The sequence below is a fragment of the Pseudochaenichthys georgianus genome, chromosome 19 (genome assembly GCF_902827115.2).
Source record: "Pseudochaenichthys georgianus chromosome 19, fPseGeo1.2, whole genome shotgun sequence".
NCBI classification, from domain to species: domain Eukaryota; kingdom Metazoa; phylum Chordata; class Actinopteri; order Perciformes; family Channichthyidae; genus Pseudochaenichthys; species Pseudochaenichthys georgianus.
Genome location: NC_047521.1, coordinates 1,190,176 through 1,207,072, shown reverse-complemented (window position 1 = coordinate 1,207,072; position 16,897 = coordinate 1,190,176). Strand labels below are relative to the sequence as shown.

Sequence of the window (16,897 nt, the reverse complement as noted above, 5' to 3'; positions counted from 1 at the left end):
AATAAAAGTCCTCTTAACTTCACCCAGCTGTTGACCAATCACTACGAGCGTTGTTGGAAGTATTACTGCCTGGCGGGGGGCTGGGGCAGCTTCGGAGCAGCATCAGATGAAGAGCTCCACCTCTCCAGGAAACTCTTCTGGGGAATCTTTGATGCTCTGTCTCTCAAGGTGAGGCTCTAGATCAGGCCTATTTCTTAATAGATTAGTCTCCGACACAAAGCAGAGGAAACCCTGCTGACATCCCTATGACATCATCAGGGTAATATTTCAAACCTGACAAAAATCATTCAGCTATACAGATGACATTACAACATTAAACAGCTTTTTAAACAGCAGACATTTATAAATGCCAGAAACTCTAAACCAAATCTAGTATGTGTATTAGTATGAGAACTTTCTTGCTGCCTTTTGATCATTGACAGTAGTTGTAGTGCCTTCAAGTTATTTAGCTAGGTTATTCATTTTTGAAAAAGCACCTTTTTCATCTATACAAAAGTAGACAATGCTCATATCTTGCACACATGTGATTTCATATACATTACATTGCATTTAGCTGACGCTTTTATCCAAAGCGACTTACAATAAGTACATTCGACCAGGAAGACACAACCTTGAAAAAAACAGAATCAGTGTGTACAAGTACATCAGGTTTCATAGAGCCAAGCATTTCAAGTGCTACTCAACTGGCTATAGATAAGCCAGTCCTTTATTAGTATATAAGTGCTCTGTTAGCAGTTCCTTGTAAGTAATTCTATCGCTCGAAGTGGAGTCAAAAGAGATGAGTTTTCAGTCTGCGCCGGAAGGTGTGTAAGCTTTCTGCTGTCCTGATGTCAATGGGGAGCTCATTCCACCATTTTGGAGCCAGGATAGAAAACCCACGTGTTTTTGCTGATGGGAACTTGGGTCCCCCTCGCAGCGAGGGTGCATCGAGTCGTTTGGCTGATGCAGAGCGTAGTGCACGCGCTGGGGTGTACAGTTTAACCATGTCCTGGATGTAGGAAGGGCCAGATCCATTCGCAGCATGGTACGCAAGTACCAGTGTCTTGAAGTGGATTCGAGCAGTTACCGGAAGCCAGTGGAGGGAGCGGAGGAGCGGAGTGGTGTGGGAACATGTAGGAAGGTTGAAGACCAGACGAGCTGCTGCATTCTGGATGAGCTGCAGAGGTCGGATGGCACATGCAGGTAGACCAGCCAGGAGGGAGTTGCAGTAGTCTAGGCGTGAGGTGACGAGAGCCTGGACCAGAACCTGCGTGGCTTTCTGGGTCAGCTGGGGACGCATCCTCCTGATGTTGTAAAGCGTGTATCTGCAGCAGCGGGTTGTAGCAGCGATGTTTGCAGTGAAGGACAGGTTGTTATCTAGGGTCACACCCAGATTCCTTGCAGTCTGGTTCGGGGAAACAACAGAGGTGCCGATGTTGATAGTCAGGTCAAGAGTGGGACAATCTTTTCCCGGAAGGAAAAGCACTTCAGTCTTGTCAAAGTTGAGCTTGAGGTGATGAGCGGACAGCCACTGAGAGATGTCAGCTAGACAAGCAGAGATGCGTGCGACGACCTGGGTCTCTGAGCGGGGAAAGGACAGAATTAATTGGGTGTCGTCAGCGTAGCAGTGGTATGAAAAACCATGCGGGCTAATGACAGATCCGAGCGAGTTTCTGTACAGGGAGAAGAGGAGGGGACCAAGAACAGAGCCCTGAGGGACCCCTGTAGTTAATTGACAAGGGTCGGACTCGGACCCTCTCCAAGTTACCCTGTAGGTACGGTCTTTGAGGTATGAGGTGAGGAGGGAAAGTGCAGAGCCTGAAACTCCAAGTTCTTGGAGAGTGCGAAGGAGGATCTGATGATTCACCGTGTCGAATGCAGCAGACAGGTCCAACAGGATGATGACAGAGGAGAGGGAGGCTGCTTTAGCAGTGTGTGTGCAGTTCCTCAGTGACAGCAATGAGAGCAGTTTCTGTGGAGTGACCTGCCTTGAAACCAGACTGGTGCGGATCCAGAAGGTTGTTCTGATGGAGATAACAGGAGAGTTGTTTAAAGACAGCACGTTCAAGTGTTTTAGACAGGAACGGGAGGAGAGAGACAGGCCTGTAGTTTATAACATCAGACGGGTTGAGAGTGGGTTTCTTTAGGAGAGGGTTTACTCTTGCCTCCTTGAGACTGTTTGGAAAGTGACCAGAAGTTAGAGAAGTGTTGATGAAATGGGTGAGAAATGGTAGAATATCAGGAGCGATAGTCTGAAAGGATAGGGTTCAGAGGACAGGTGGTAGGGCGGGCAGAGGTAATGAGGGTAAGAACCTCACTTGGAGAGAGAGGGGAAAGGGAGGTCAGTGTGTGGGTGAAAGGAGGGTCTGGTGACCCAGCGGTGAGTAGAGGTGAGTCAGAAAAAGAAGAGCGAATATTATCAACCTTTTTTTCAAAGTGGTTAACAAAGTCGCTTGACAGAAGTGAGGAGGGGGGAGGGTCCAAGAGGGAGGAGAAGATGGAAAATAGTTTTTTGGGATTGGAATAGGAAGATTGGATCTTATCTTGAAAGAAAGTGCTTTTTGCCTGAGAGATCGAAGCAGAGAAAGAGGAGAGGAGAGCCTGATAGGTTAGGAGGTCGTCGTGGTGTTTGGATGTCCACCGTTTCCGCTCTGCTGCCCTAAGGACGGTTCTATTAGCACGCAGTGCGTCATTTAGCCAGGGAGCAGGAGGGGACTGACGAGCCTGCCGAGATGTGAGAGGACAGAGAGAGTCCAGAGAGGATGAGAGAGTAGAGAGGAGAGTTTCTGCAGCATAGTTTGGAGGCAGGAGTTGGAACGAGTCAGAGGAAGGGAGGGCTGAGAGCACCGATGAGGCAAAGGTAGAGGGGGAGAGGGAACGGAGGTTACGGCGGACAGGTGCAGGATGAGAAGAGACTAGTTTGTTATGTTTGGAAAGGGGTAGAGAGAATGAAATGAAGAAGTGATCGGATGTGTGGAGCGGGTTTACAGAGAGGTTAGAAGTAGAGCAGTTCCTTGAGAATATGAGATCAAGGACACTGCCAGCTTTATGAGTTGGTGGGGACGGAGACAGTGAGAAAGCAAAGGCGGTTAACAGAGATGTTAGTTCGTCTATCTTCCCCGTCTGGAGGTTGAAGTCTCCGAGAAGTACAGCGGGAGGGCCAGTTTCAGGGATGTGTGAGAGGAGATTATCCAATTCCTCCAAGAAGTCCCCCAAGGCGTCTGGTGGACGGTAGAGAACAACAATGGTTCATTGTATATGATGGGTTACTGTGACGGCATGGAATTCAAAGGTGGAAGGAGTGAAGTTAGGTAGCGTGAAGAGGGAAAAGCTCCATTTGGGAGAGAGCAGGAGACCAGTGCCCCCTCCTCTGCCAGTGGGTCTGGGTGTATGGGAGAAGGAATATGCTGTGGAGAGAGCTGCTGGGGTGGATGTGTTGGATGGAGTCATCCACGTCTCAGTGAGAGCAAGGACATCCAGAGACTGCAGGGAGGCGTAGCCAGAGATGAAGTCAGCCTTAGGAACAGCTGACTGGCAGTTCCACAGGCCGCCTGAAACTAGATGCTGGATCTCAGTGGAGCATGTGGGATAGACGAGAGCGGGCCGGTTATAGCGATTAGGAGATACACGGGGCCAGTGATAATTGCGAGAAGACACATGAACAGGAATGGAGAAAATACATATGATTATAGCATGAGGGCTAGAAAGCTAAAGAAAAGAAAATAAGACACCATGCGGTAAATAGCTCAATCAGAGTAGGATTTGCCTCCTCTTTGCCACCCTCGTGACTCCAGCAGGACTCCAATGTCTTTGTCAGTCTTACTCCAGCAGGACTCCAATGTCTTTGTCAGTCTTACTCGCGCAGGACTCCAATGTCTTTGTCAGTCTTACTCCCGCAGGACTCCAATGTCTTTGTCAGTCTTACTCCCGCAGGACTCCAATGTCTTTGTCAGTCTTACTCGCGCAGGACTCCAATGTCTTTGTCAGTCTTATTCCCGCAGGACTCCAATGTCTTTGTCAGTCTTACTCGCGCAGGACTCCAATGTCTTTGTCAGTCTTACTCCCGCAGGACTCCAATGTCTTTGTCAGTCTTACTCGCGCAGGACTCCAATGTCTTTGTCAGTCTTACTCGCGCAGGACTCCAATGTCTTTGTCAGTCTTACTCCAGCAGGACTCCAATGTCTTTGTCAGTCTTACTCGCGCAGGACTCCAATGTCTTTGTCAGTCTTACTCGCGCAGGACTCCAATGTCTTTGTCAGTCTTACTCCCGCAGGACTCCAATGTCTTTGTCAGTCTTACTCGCGCAGGACTCCAATGTCTTTGTCAGTCTTATTCCCGCAGGACTCCAATGTCTTTGTCAGTCTTACTCGCGCAGGACTCCAATGTCTTTGTCAGTCTTACTCCCGCAGGACTCCAATGTCTTTGTCAGTCTTACTCGCGCAGGACTCCAATGTCTTTGTCAGTCTTACTCGCGCAGGACTCCAATGTCTTTGTCAGTCTTACTCCAGCAGGACTCCAATGTCTTTGTCAGTCTTACTCGCGCAGGACTCCAATGTCTTTGTCAGTCTTACTCCAGCAGGACTCCAATGTCTTTGTTAGTGATGTTACGTATTGCGCCGAGGCTTCGGAGCGTGTGTCGAGTAATCCCCGAAGCTTTTTGTGAAGCATGTATCGAGGCTTGTATCGTTTTGGGCCAGTGACGTCACCGATGACAAACGAAGCCTCGCTGCCTGTCGATACCACGTGACTGCTTCAGGAAGCCATTCAGATCGGTTGAACCGCTGAACCACAACACTCATAATACCTGGATGTATAATAAGAACCATATTACCCCTCCTGTACCCGGGCCCGGTGACACGATGGAATCAAGAGAGACCCTCACTTACATAGGTTGGAACATGTCAATAAGTAGCCTATAAATGGATGCAAGCATAAATAAATGTAGGAATAAAAACATAAACAAATAAATGAATAAATACAGGAATACATATGTGTCAATGTTTTCAGGAAGATTTAATGTGTGTGCTGTGGCTCAGCTGGAAAGCAGTTGACTCACGACCGCAGGGTCCCTGGTTCAATGACTGCCCAATACGTATTTGTTGTTGTTTATAAAAGCTACAGCTAAATGAGATAATGTAGTTAATAAATGTATTCTTTGATATGGTTTAGCCTTTCTCAGGCTACTACATGGTTACATTTATGAATATTATTAAGGAATACAAATCCCTCTTTGCAATGTGTACCAGCCTCCTTAGGCTTTTCAATCACAATCATTCAACTGGAATAAATACAATATTGTTAACATGAAAATATGATTTAATGTTCGTTGTTTAGAGTTATTCTAAGGCTTTACTCATTGGGAACTCGGTATGAGATAGAGCACACTGTTGAGATGTCCAATCTGCCTGTTTTACACACTTTGACCAACAGGGGGGTTTGTGTTCAAATGAAGCCCATGATGAAGCCTCATGAGATGAACCCTTTTGCGAACCAATTGGCTGGAAAGCTTCAAAGCTTCATAAGGCTTCATCTCGCCATCACTAGTCTTTGTCAGTCTTACTCCTGCAGGACTCCAATGTCTTTGTCAGTCTTACTCCTGCAGGACTCCAATGTCTTTGTCAGTCTTACTCCTGCAGGACTCCAATGTCTTTGTCAGTCTTACTCCTGCAGGACTCCAATGTCTTTGTCAGTCTTACTCCCGCAGGACTCCAATGTCTTTGTCAGTCTTACTCCCGCAGGACTCCAATGTCTTTGTCAGTCTTACTCCCGCAGGACTCCAATGTCTTTGTCAGTCTTACTCCTGCAGGACTCCAATGTCTTTGTCAGTCTTACTCCCGCAGGACTCCAATGTCTTTGTCAGTCTTACTCGCGCAGGACTCCAATGTCTTTGTCAGTCTTCGGCTGTCTGACGCTCAAGGAAAGAGCTGCCTAAATGGACGCCTGATTGTTGAGTTCTCACAGCTGTGGTGCCACGCCCCTCTAATTAGTTAACTCTCTACGGCTGATGGGCGACAGCTGAGTGGCCCTGCCTATATTGTAATGCAGGCTTGAGACGTGTGACCCACTGAGACCAGTGTAACAGGTTCACGTGATCAGATCTGAGATTTAAAATCTCTCAAAAGCGCCGTTTTAGCTACAATAACTACAGAACAATTATACAGAGTAGAATCAATGAAACAGAGAAGTGTAATTAAACAAGAATATACCTTACAGTGGTTGCTGCGTCAATAGGTATTGTCGTCACCCGGTCTAGATGCACCGGGTGCACACATATAGCTGACACTTTTATCTAAAGGGACCTAAACTAAATGCAATAATCTAACCATGAGCATACATTTAGAACAGCATACTGTATATGTTTTTACATCAACAGATAGGCTCGTCGTGTTGTCTGTGAGTGTGTTTAAACAGCAAACTGTTTTACATGTGTTGACACAGCGGTATGACCAGGAGCTGTTTAAGCTGGCGCTGCCGTGTCTCAGTGCGGTGGCTGGAGCTCTCCCCCCCGACTACATGGAGTCTAACTACATGGCCATGATGGAGAAACAGTCGTCCATGGACTCAGAGGGAAACTTCACCCCACAGCCTGCTGACACCACCAGGTATAACACACATTTATTAACTTCATTTTCTTACGTTTTCTCTGAGCATATCCACTCGTTTCAAATAAATAAGCTCCCAAATATTATGTTTTTTTGTCAAAAAAGTAATAAAAGGAACCAATAATTTAATATTATACTTTTCCTGACTTTGCTTGCAGGTGACCCCATATATTTGAATGTGTTTTCCTTTGTTTTCTGTCTTCCTCAGTGTGACTGTCCCAGAGAAACTTGACTATTTTATAACCAGATATGCAGAGCACAACCATGAGAAGTGGTGTATAGAAAGGGTAAGGAGCAGACAAAACAATAACTAATGATATAGTAGACCAAAGTGCAATAAACCTACTGACATCTCCGAAATTATAATATAAACATTTAATGCATTTTAAAATGTCTCTTATGTATCTCCTAGTTTTCCAATGGCTGGTCATATGCAGAACAGATATGTGAAATCTCCAAGAGCCACCCTCTACTGAAACCTTACAAAGGCATTTCTGATAAGGTGGGTACAGTCTGTCTACACAGGTAGCCTTGTGCTCAGCAGTGTCACAACACAGTATCACTGACTGAGCCGGACCTGTCCCACAAAAGCTTGCACAATTCAGAGAAGCTCTCAAGTTCAGTGTCAGCTCGTGTTCCTTCTTCTGGTCTATCATCGGTCACTATCCTAGCATGAGTCTGGATACCCAGAATAGTTTAGGTGTAAACTAGTCAGATTTCGGCCACTGACACAAGCCTTACCTTCAGACAACCTAACTTGCCCATATTACAACCTGCAGTAGTGCTATGGTTACATGTTTACATGAGTGGGTCGCTGTTTGTTTATTTCATGCACATCCACAGGTGATACAATGTTGACGAATGGAAAGCTAACATGAATGCAAATAATGCAGATTTTAAACATTGGCACATCAAACGTTTAATGGGGAATAATTTACATGCAACACATTTATTAGAGCTGAAGGATACGCCCTTTTTGGTGAGTAACACCTATTAACATCTAACGTTAACCAAAACACCAAATTAAACCCTTAACCGCTAATGTCAAATGTATTATTTACCCTTCACAGACTGCAATGGCATGCATTTGAGGGTTTTTTTCAGACTTGCAGATAAGTGAGAAGTCTGTCTTACTCCAGAGCGAGCAACTGTATGCGTTTACAAATATCCTTAAACTAATATGTTATGAATAAATGCAAGGAATGACTGTATAATTCACGCTTTGCACTCACCTTTAGGTTGATAGCTTGCAGCATGTTGTGGTTTATTGCAATTTTGCGGGTGAAATTATTTTTCGAGGCATGATTCGCTGCCAGCTCTGGTCTTAAGTGTGGTTGTAATCTTGCAGGATAAAGAGGCGTACTTCTGTTCAGTCAGAGAGTCTCTGAAGACCATGCTGTCGTGGGGCTGGAGCATCGACAGGATCAGAGAAGGGGACCCTGCCAGCCTGCACAATAAGTCCAGGAGGATATCACAGGCCAGCCAGGTGCACACACACACGCACGCACGCACGCACGCACACACACACACATTATACATAATACATATCTCTGGGTTGGGACAGATATCATGATGACATGTACACTAGCACAGATCTATTGAACTGTAAAATACTTCTAGTAAAGGGATTGTAAACAAATAACAAGCCACAGGGTAATATAGTATGAAAAAGGGACATCAATATAATGTGTCTTCCACAGCTGTCTTTTGAAGGAGCTCCAGCTTTCAGCCCCAGGCCCATCGATATGAGCAATGTGACACTGTCCAGAGACATGCAGGTAGGTTACTGTCACACAACACGATTGGTCATAAAGAGAAACGTGTGAATCTGTGAGCACTGGGCGGGTCAGAACTGAGGAATAGTATGCAGAGTGCTGACGGCAGTATAGAAACTCTCAGATATTGTGGTTGGATAGTTTCAGAAATATGTTTAGCGTAACAGAGTCATGTGTTTAACATTGTTTCTCCAGGCTATGGCAGAGCTGCTTGCAGAGAATTATCATAATATCTGGGCCAGGAAAAAGAAAATGGAGCTGGAAGCCAAAGGTGGATATAACACAACACCAAGTCAATACATTTAACAAACCTTTTATGTTCTGCCATCACCACCCACGTTATGTTATTCCTGAAAACACAACAAATCATTCAAAACAGTTTGAATCTCTGAGCTAAACCTCCCTCTCATGGTTACCGTCGTGAGACTGACAAAATCTACCACGATTTTTTTTTAAATAATTTCTTTTTTTTAAACTTTATTTAACCAGATGGTCCCATTGCGATCATCGATCTCTTTTTCAAGGGAGACCTGTCCAACATGGCAGCAAGTAGGTTACAACATGAACATAAAACAACAGAACACAAAAGAACATCGTATTTACAGGGCTAAATGTACATACCTAGAGACATGGACAAGTACCAACAGTATATGTATATCTCGCCCTGTCAATAAGCCTCACCTTCTTGGCGAACACGGTATTGTTTTTGAAGTGGTGGAGAGACAATGCACAGTTTGACCCACTGCTGTCACCCATGGCCAAAGCATATCTCTCTGTCCCAGCAACATCAGTACCAAGCAAGAGAGTTGTTTCCACAGCAGGGGATATTGTAAACGCCCAAACATCCCAGCTTCTACCTGGAAATGTGGACATGCTCATATTCCTAAAAGATAACCTTGCTGAGTGAGTGAGTGAGTTAGAGTTGAGTTGCTTGAAAAACTAAAGTGAAACTTGATTTATTCTATTGCAGGGTCTGATTATTATACACTTTAAAATACTACTATCCTACTAAAATGCTGTACAAATCAGATTTATTATTTAATAAAGAAAAACTAATTCACATTTTTTTTCTTTATTTGTCAATATCGCAATAAATATCGTACCGTGGACTTTTTATCTCGATATTATCGTACCGTGAGTTTTTGGTATCGTTATATCGCTACTAAACAGTCCTCTTTGTGTCGCCTGTGACTCTGATTCTCCACCCTGCTGTGTTGCTGGTGTCTCCAGGTGGAGGAAACCACCCTCTGCTGGTTCCCTACGACACACTGACGGCCAAAGAGAAATCCAAAGATAGAGAAAAAGCACAAGACATCCTCAAGTTCCTGCAGATCAATGGATACACTGCTTCCAGGTAGGAGACGGGCTCTGCCCTTCACCCGCCGGCTGGAGGAACTCTTGTGTTTTCATTCAGCCTGATTGGCTTGGATACTAATGCAAGCACCCCAACAGTGTGTATCTCTGTCTCTCCCCAGAGGGGTGAAGTCACAGGAGCTGGACACTCCAGCCATAGAGAAGCGGTTCGCCTACACCTTCCTCCAGCAGCTCATCACATACGTAGACCAGGCACACCAACACATGACGGACTTCGGTGAGACTTTTCTGTCTCTGTGAAAAATTAAACAAATGACAGAATACTGAACAAATGTAATGCAATGTTCAAGTCATGTACAGAATAAAACGTGTGCTTTTAGCTCAACAACTTCATGTCACCATCCTAATGTAATATAAACCCTATTGCCTCTGATTGTGTTCTACTCATCATTTAGATGTGGGAACGAGACCAAAGGGAGAGAAGATTCCTCACGAACAACAGATAAAGTTCTTTGGAAAGGTCAGAAGTCATCATTTTTATTTTATTTATCCCCGGTTGTTTGGCTGTGATTACTTTTTGAGGAAAAATGCCTGATAACAACATGCTTTTAAATGTTCCAAATAAATAATATTTTCCATCTGTAGTCATCACGCCAGCAGTAACAGATCATCTTAACATACATTAGTTATTAGGTCTTATTAACTGATAAATAACATTACAAAAACAGCGTGGCAGTATAAGACATTCAATGAAGTGAGGTGTGACTGGTATGTCCTGAATGTCCTGTAGGCGTTCCTAATACAGCGTATATATCTTTAATTGTTTTGTCTTAGATTACATTTGTATTAAAATGTGATCACAGTTGGTTCCCTCTCAATGGCTGTAAGCTTGTGTGAAATACAGCAGGGTTTCCCACACAGACTTTACTTGGGCGGGCCGTCCAGGTATATTAACGGCCGCCAAAGTATGTTTTTGTATTCGTCCGCGAGCACGACGCCATCTACGATCGATTAACTAGTGGACAATGATCCCTCGCTCTACGCCTCCTGTACCTGTTTGCTCTGCTATCGCATGAAGGGTCTGCTAACGAGCGACCAACAGGAAGGGAGACCTTACGAGAAACAGAGGAGTCACATGTTGTTGCACATCAGTTATGCGCAAATGCGGCGCAATTCTGTGCTCCGCAGTAAGCCCGCTGCGAGGCTCCGGCGAACTAACAGAACTAACAGTTCACGAGCGTGCCCCCCCCCCGGCTACCACCACAAGGCAAGGCAAGTTTATTTATACAGCACGTTTCAACACAAGGCAATTCAAGGTGCTTTACAAAAATGAAAGACATTCAGACAAAGGCATTTAAAAACAGTAAAAGATAATAAAAGAAACATTAAAAGAAAAAAGACATGAATAAAAAAGTACATGAATAAAAAGTTACAGTGCAGTTTAAGATATGAATAGTTCACACAGAAGTTCCACTTTACTGATGAACACAACGGCTCAGTTTCAATTAAAAGCAGCGACAAAAAGAAAAGTCTTCTTGACTTCAGAGCAGGAGTGATGTGATCCACTTTCTTAGTGTTAGTGAGGACTCGAGCAGCAGCGTTCTGAATCAGCTGCAGCTTCCTAATAGATTTTTTAGTGAGACCTGTGAAGACACCATTACAGTAGTCGAGTCTACTGAAGATAAAGGGACAAGTTTTTCCAAATCCTGCTGTGACATTAGTCTTTTAATCCTAGATATATTCTTTAGGTGATAGTAGGCTGATTTAGTAACTGTTTTAATGTGACTGTTGAAACTCAGGTCAGAGTCCATGACTACACCTAGATTTCTGGCTTTATCTGTTGTTTTGAACATTGCAGACTGAAGCTCAGCGCTAACTTTTATACGTTCTGCCTTGGCTCCAAAAACCATTACCTCAGTTTTATCTTTGTGGCGAGACACCCCAGGTGAATAGGGTAATTTTTTTAACTTAAAGGTATCAGCTAGAAATTTCTCCAGTTAATTACTTACAATAAGGCAATTGTCTTTTGTATTACAAGTTTTCTGAAATAGCATGTTTAAATATACGAATTACCCATTATCTCATCAAATATGCACATATTTTAACACATTTTAGGAATCGAAATCTGAACTTTGGATAAAGCCAGATTCAAAATCATTGTTTTATTTTGTAGTCATATTAGTATCTAAGGCTTTTACAGAAGGGATATTGGCTATCTCTTTTTATCACTCCATAAATCAGGAAATACTGTCAACAGCCCTAAAATATCCATTTTCGCCATGTTTTTAGGTATACAATGTTGTATAATTCAGGCTATGAATGATATATGAACAAACCCTTCTGTAAAAGCCTTCATAATATTGATAGGAATATAACTGGAAGGTTTGGTGTATCTACATGCTACTGAAGTTGAAATTTCGAACTCAGAGTAGGAGAAAAAAACTCATTTTGAGAAAACGACCTTTAAAGATTGCAGTGAGGCGCTAGCTAAACCCTCCTGTTCTTTGGATGATAGCTTGCGCCTCGACGCACTCCGTGAAGGTATTTAATGTTCGGGGTTATTTGTTTTTTGGATAACCTTGCTTCGTGCAAGTGACAATTGTTGTCGTCTTCTCTGTGAAAGTTTTTTTCGCCGTTCTTTTGCCATTTTGAGATTTCAATTTCTAGCGGAAAGCTAACCAGGAAGTGTTTTAGCACACCACGTGACGCATCTGAACGAATCACGTTGTCAGAAATTGACACCAGCCAATGAGATTTCGTTTCTTGGTTTGTGCTTTCACGATTGGTTGCTGATACAAAGGAAATGACCATATTTGGATCGATGAGATTGTGCAGGAGAGACACAGCTTTCCAGCGATACCTGTTGACATGGTGCACACAGCGGTCGCGGTACTTTATGTTCCGTTAGAATGCTAACTTTTGGTGAATTTAGGAGAAATCTACAGACGCAAATAGACAGACTATAGTAAAATAAACACTTAAATGTGTATTTTGTATGTTTTCCTTCCAAAAGCCTGAAAGAAAACATGTTATTGAATCAAAATAGCACAAAATCTCAAAATGTACCAGTACTTGAAAAACGATGTTTTTGCCTGCCGTGTCTCGCCTTAATTGGAGAAAGTTCTGACACATCCAGTCATTGATTTTTTCAATGCACTTACTCAGTGTTTTAACTGGAGAATAGTCTCCTGGTGAAATGGTTATGTAAATGTGTGTGTCATCTGCATACAGATGTAGCACTCCAGATAGGACACACATGGGTGTGTCCCAGTCAAAAGCCCAGCGGATCCCAGTGGCTGGGGGTGTTGCCAAATTGCTAGAGGGCGTAGCCAAATTTCCCCATTTGTTCAATTACAGGATTTAACCATGAGATGGCGCTTCATTCACAAATACACAAAGACAACTGGGTGTTGTAGAACTTAGTCTGTTTGCAATGTTTGCAGCTCTGCAGTTGTGTTTGCTGAATACTGTAGCTTTTAATCACTTATTTGTTATGATTTTCACAGGCTACTATAATGAAAAAACATCAATGTTTTAGATCAAATAAAGTATATAGTTTGCTTTATGCAGTATATTTTTTGGAATATTGTTGGGGTGTTTTTACACAGTACAGTAGATTGAAGTAAATCAACTTATACATTAAGATAAGATAGACCTTTATTAATCCCCGTGGGGAAATTCAGTAGTTCAAACAGCAACAGGGTAAGAGTGAAAAACAGGACAGCACAGATTCACACAGATTAATAAAATCAAAAATAAGATGAGCGATAATAATTAAAATAATAATAATGAGAAACTATGTTATAAGAAATGAATAAAACTAAAATATAATTATCATATCATATATTTAAGCTCATTATATCACGGCCTGTCGTGAGCTATTGCTTTTATAAAACGGTTACCAAGTGTGGCAATATGAAAGAAAAATACACACTCTAATTTAAATAGTTTTTATTAGTAAATAATGATGTTCAAAATAAAATAGTCCCTCCGTTGCCTTCTGCACGAAACATAGTGCGAGGTGGTTGCTATGCAACAACACTAACAGCTAGCGAACATATTAGACAGAGAGCGTTGATCCATTATTTGTCTATTTATTTACATTCATTTGTATGTTGCCGTTTATTGTGCACCCACTGAAAACCTGTATAGGTTGAGGTTGTTCTAGGCTGTTGCTTGGCGTGGCGAGAATATTGCTCCACTTTCTCCGGTCCCCGAGATTTGGCTTCCAGTAGCTCTGGAGAGAGCTTTCGCACCTGTGGCCACTAACGGCCATACTTTCTCTGCTTTGTTTCAAGACCTGCATCAGAAAGCTTTTGAATGGTGGTACTTCTCCAGTTGGTCTACCTGCTCTTTACGTAGCTCTGCATGTCGTCGTTTAGGTGCATTTTTTTCTGGAGATAGGCACTCCTCAATCCACTCCTCCATAGTAAGACCCCCCCGGAGGTCGAAGTTAATCTTAAATGTTTCCATCTTATGCTTTGTAAGTTTGTTTCGTAACGGAAGAAATGTAAATATATTTATTAAACTGACAAGTCAAATCAAGCAATATGATTGGTCGATAGTGTTTTTGCGGACCTCTTTGATTACAGATTTGAAAACATCGTTGCTTGCTTTAAAAGTAGCACAATTCATTATGTCAAACCTTGGAAAGTATCTAGATATCCCTGCCCTAATGCCAAAGGAACTGCACACTGAATATGTTTTGCCATTTGATGTCTATGTCTAGACCGCTGCGTAAAAAGGAGGGTTTCTGCCCCGTTACTTCTCCGCTGCTTTTCAGCCCAACGGTATACTGTTTTTCTCAGACGCGGAGGGATACTGATTTGTTGTGAAAAGTAACTTACAATTCTACCTGTGGTATAAGCTCAGTATATCACGGCTAAGAACCAATCAGATTGCTTGATTTGACTTGTCCGTTTTATAATATAATGTATTGTATTATTAAGTAATATCATACATTAACCCCATTATAGCAGATGCCACATTGAATGGATGAACACATGTATGCATCAATAATTACAACAGAGTATTTCTAAATACAAGTTGTAAAAATACTTATATGTATTTAATATTAATAACATAATGATTAATTTCAGATGATAATACTTTTCAGGGTTAGGTCCGGTCTGACAGCGCTTAGCTCTCTGCTGCAGAGAAGATCACTGCTCTAAACAAAGTCAAAAATCCTAATAAATATAATTAATTATGATGAATACGTTAAGTCTTGTTCATTGTTTTTGACTTTTATTAAATGTTTGATATTTCCGGCACAGACCCTTTCATACCGGCAATGCGCGATAGAAACAACAGAAAGTGCGACAGTTTAAATATGCCAGTGTTAATTTCGTCAACGAAAACTATGATGAAAAATGTTCGTCAACAACCTTTTTTACATGACTAAGACGAGACGATGAAGAGCTAAAAATAGATTCTTGATAACGAAAACTATGACGAAATGTATATTTAGTTTTCGTTGACGAGACGGGACTAAGGTGTTAATGGTGGACTATCGGACATTCAAAATGCAGCATATTTTCCCCCAAGTGTCCATCTTGTCTGTCAAAATGCATCGTACGTTTCTAACTTGCAATATCATTATTTCCGCTCTCTTCACTCCAGAAGAGCGATCTCCCTGTGTCTCTCTGTGTGCGGGGGGCGGGGCCTAACAGACATGCTGCAGCGGACACAGAGATCTGCCGGGGACGGAGCGTTCAGAGAGGAGACACATTTTGACTAAAAGTTGACTAAAATGTAATTTTTCGTCGACTAAAACTAGACTAAAACTACGAAGGATAGGAATGACTAAAATGTGACTAAAACTAATAACTATTTTCGTCTAAAGACTAAGACTAAATCAAAAACAGCTGCCAAAATTAACACTGAAATATGCAAACACAAACCTACAGACTGGGGGTTGGGAGATCACAGGAGGGGGGAGAGCTGTGGAATGTGACCACCCCCTTGGGAGACTTACTCCACACATTCCGGTGGCCAATTAGTTTTAAACAAAGAGTTTGCAGCATACAGCATAGGCAACATGGGGGGTGGGGGCTTATCAATAGATTTTTGTTTGTTGTTGTTTTGTGTCCGTTTTACGTTGCCACTTCCATTCACATTTTTCATCATTTTTCCACAATGTTTATCATGAAATTAATATCCATATATTTTATACTATACTTGCACTGCTTACCGTTTTCATACTTTATATATCTTAGCATATTCATACACACTGTTAATAGGCTACTGCTCACAGGCTGCTAGTGTATTCATACCCAAGCTCACTGTTTATTCATCATTCAATTCATTCTATATTTTATTCTGTAGATTGTGTACATTACTTTTCACTTTACTGCTTGTTGCACCTGGTTAGAAGCTAAACTGCATTTCGTTGTCTCAGTACCTGTAATATGTGCAATAACAATAAAGCAGGCATCTTTATTGTAGCCTCAACAATCAAGTTGTAGTGCAATATGAAATAAAAATAACTACACTCTTTTGGCAGTGTTGTGGTGCCGAGAGATGGGAGTCGGAGGCGGGGTATCAAAGGTGCAAGCTAGACTTTTATTTAGCATCTGAAAACCATTGTAAACAACTTCATTCCCGGGAAGCGAAGACCGGCGGAAACAGGAAGTCCGGTTCACTAAAATGTCCGTGCAGAACAATAGATCCGTGGGTGAATAATGTCAATCACCACAGTGTACACATTAACAACAACTACACTATTTTGGCAGTGTAACAATTAAACAAGAACTACACTCTTTTGGCAGTAACAATTAGATAAATAAATAAACTGTCAGACTGACACTGAAGACAAACAAACTATTTTCAGCAATCAATCTGTTTAGTTGACTCTGGGTGACATGTGGCGATTTAAAAAAATCGTTTTTTGGCTGTTTAGATGGTGTTGCTCCATCTGGGTCACTGCCGGTGGTTGAGACGGTGGGTCTTTGGCGACTAGTTTTATAGCCTCGTGTACATTAGTTAGGTGCTTCAGGAGATTGGCATTGCTGTTATTCGATGTGGACAATGCACACAGTTTACATTTGACCATAATATGTTGTGCGTCCTTTATCCCCACAAATTGAAAATAGTGGTTATATCTCCAAGTTGTAAATGCGCTGCTGCTCTCGCTGATACATGCATCTGCCATTGTGTGTGTGTGTGTGTGTGTGTGTGTGTATTTTCCCCATAAGGCAAGACCCGCCCAACTCTGTCTCTGATTGG

General features: G+C 42.5%; 1 protein-coding gene across 1 annotated transcript in view; it reads left to right on the top strand.

Moving 5' to 3' along the window:
- The window catches only part of ryr2a (ryanodine receptor 2a (cardiac)), a 321,872-nt gene that overhangs the window by 205,423 nt on the left and 99,552 nt on the right, over positions 1–16,897 (top strand). The window contains exons 56-65 of the mRNA XM_034107043.2: positions 28–168; positions 6,418–6,581; positions 6,790–6,868; positions 6,994–7,083; positions 7,930–8,067; positions 8,282–8,359; positions 8,552–8,627; positions 9,587–9,710; positions 9,832–9,947; positions 10,126–10,190. Coding sequence (XP_033962934.1) covers positions 28–168; positions 6,418–6,581; positions 6,790–6,868; positions 6,994–7,083; positions 7,930–8,067; positions 8,282–8,359; positions 8,552–8,627; positions 9,587–9,710; positions 9,832–9,947; positions 10,126–10,190 — 1,071 coding nt within the window. The remainder of the gene's footprint in view (positions 1–27; positions 169–6,417; positions 6,582–6,789; positions 6,869–6,993; positions 7,084–7,929; positions 8,068–8,281; positions 8,360–8,551; positions 8,628–9,586; positions 9,711–9,831; positions 9,948–10,125; positions 10,191–16,897) is intronic.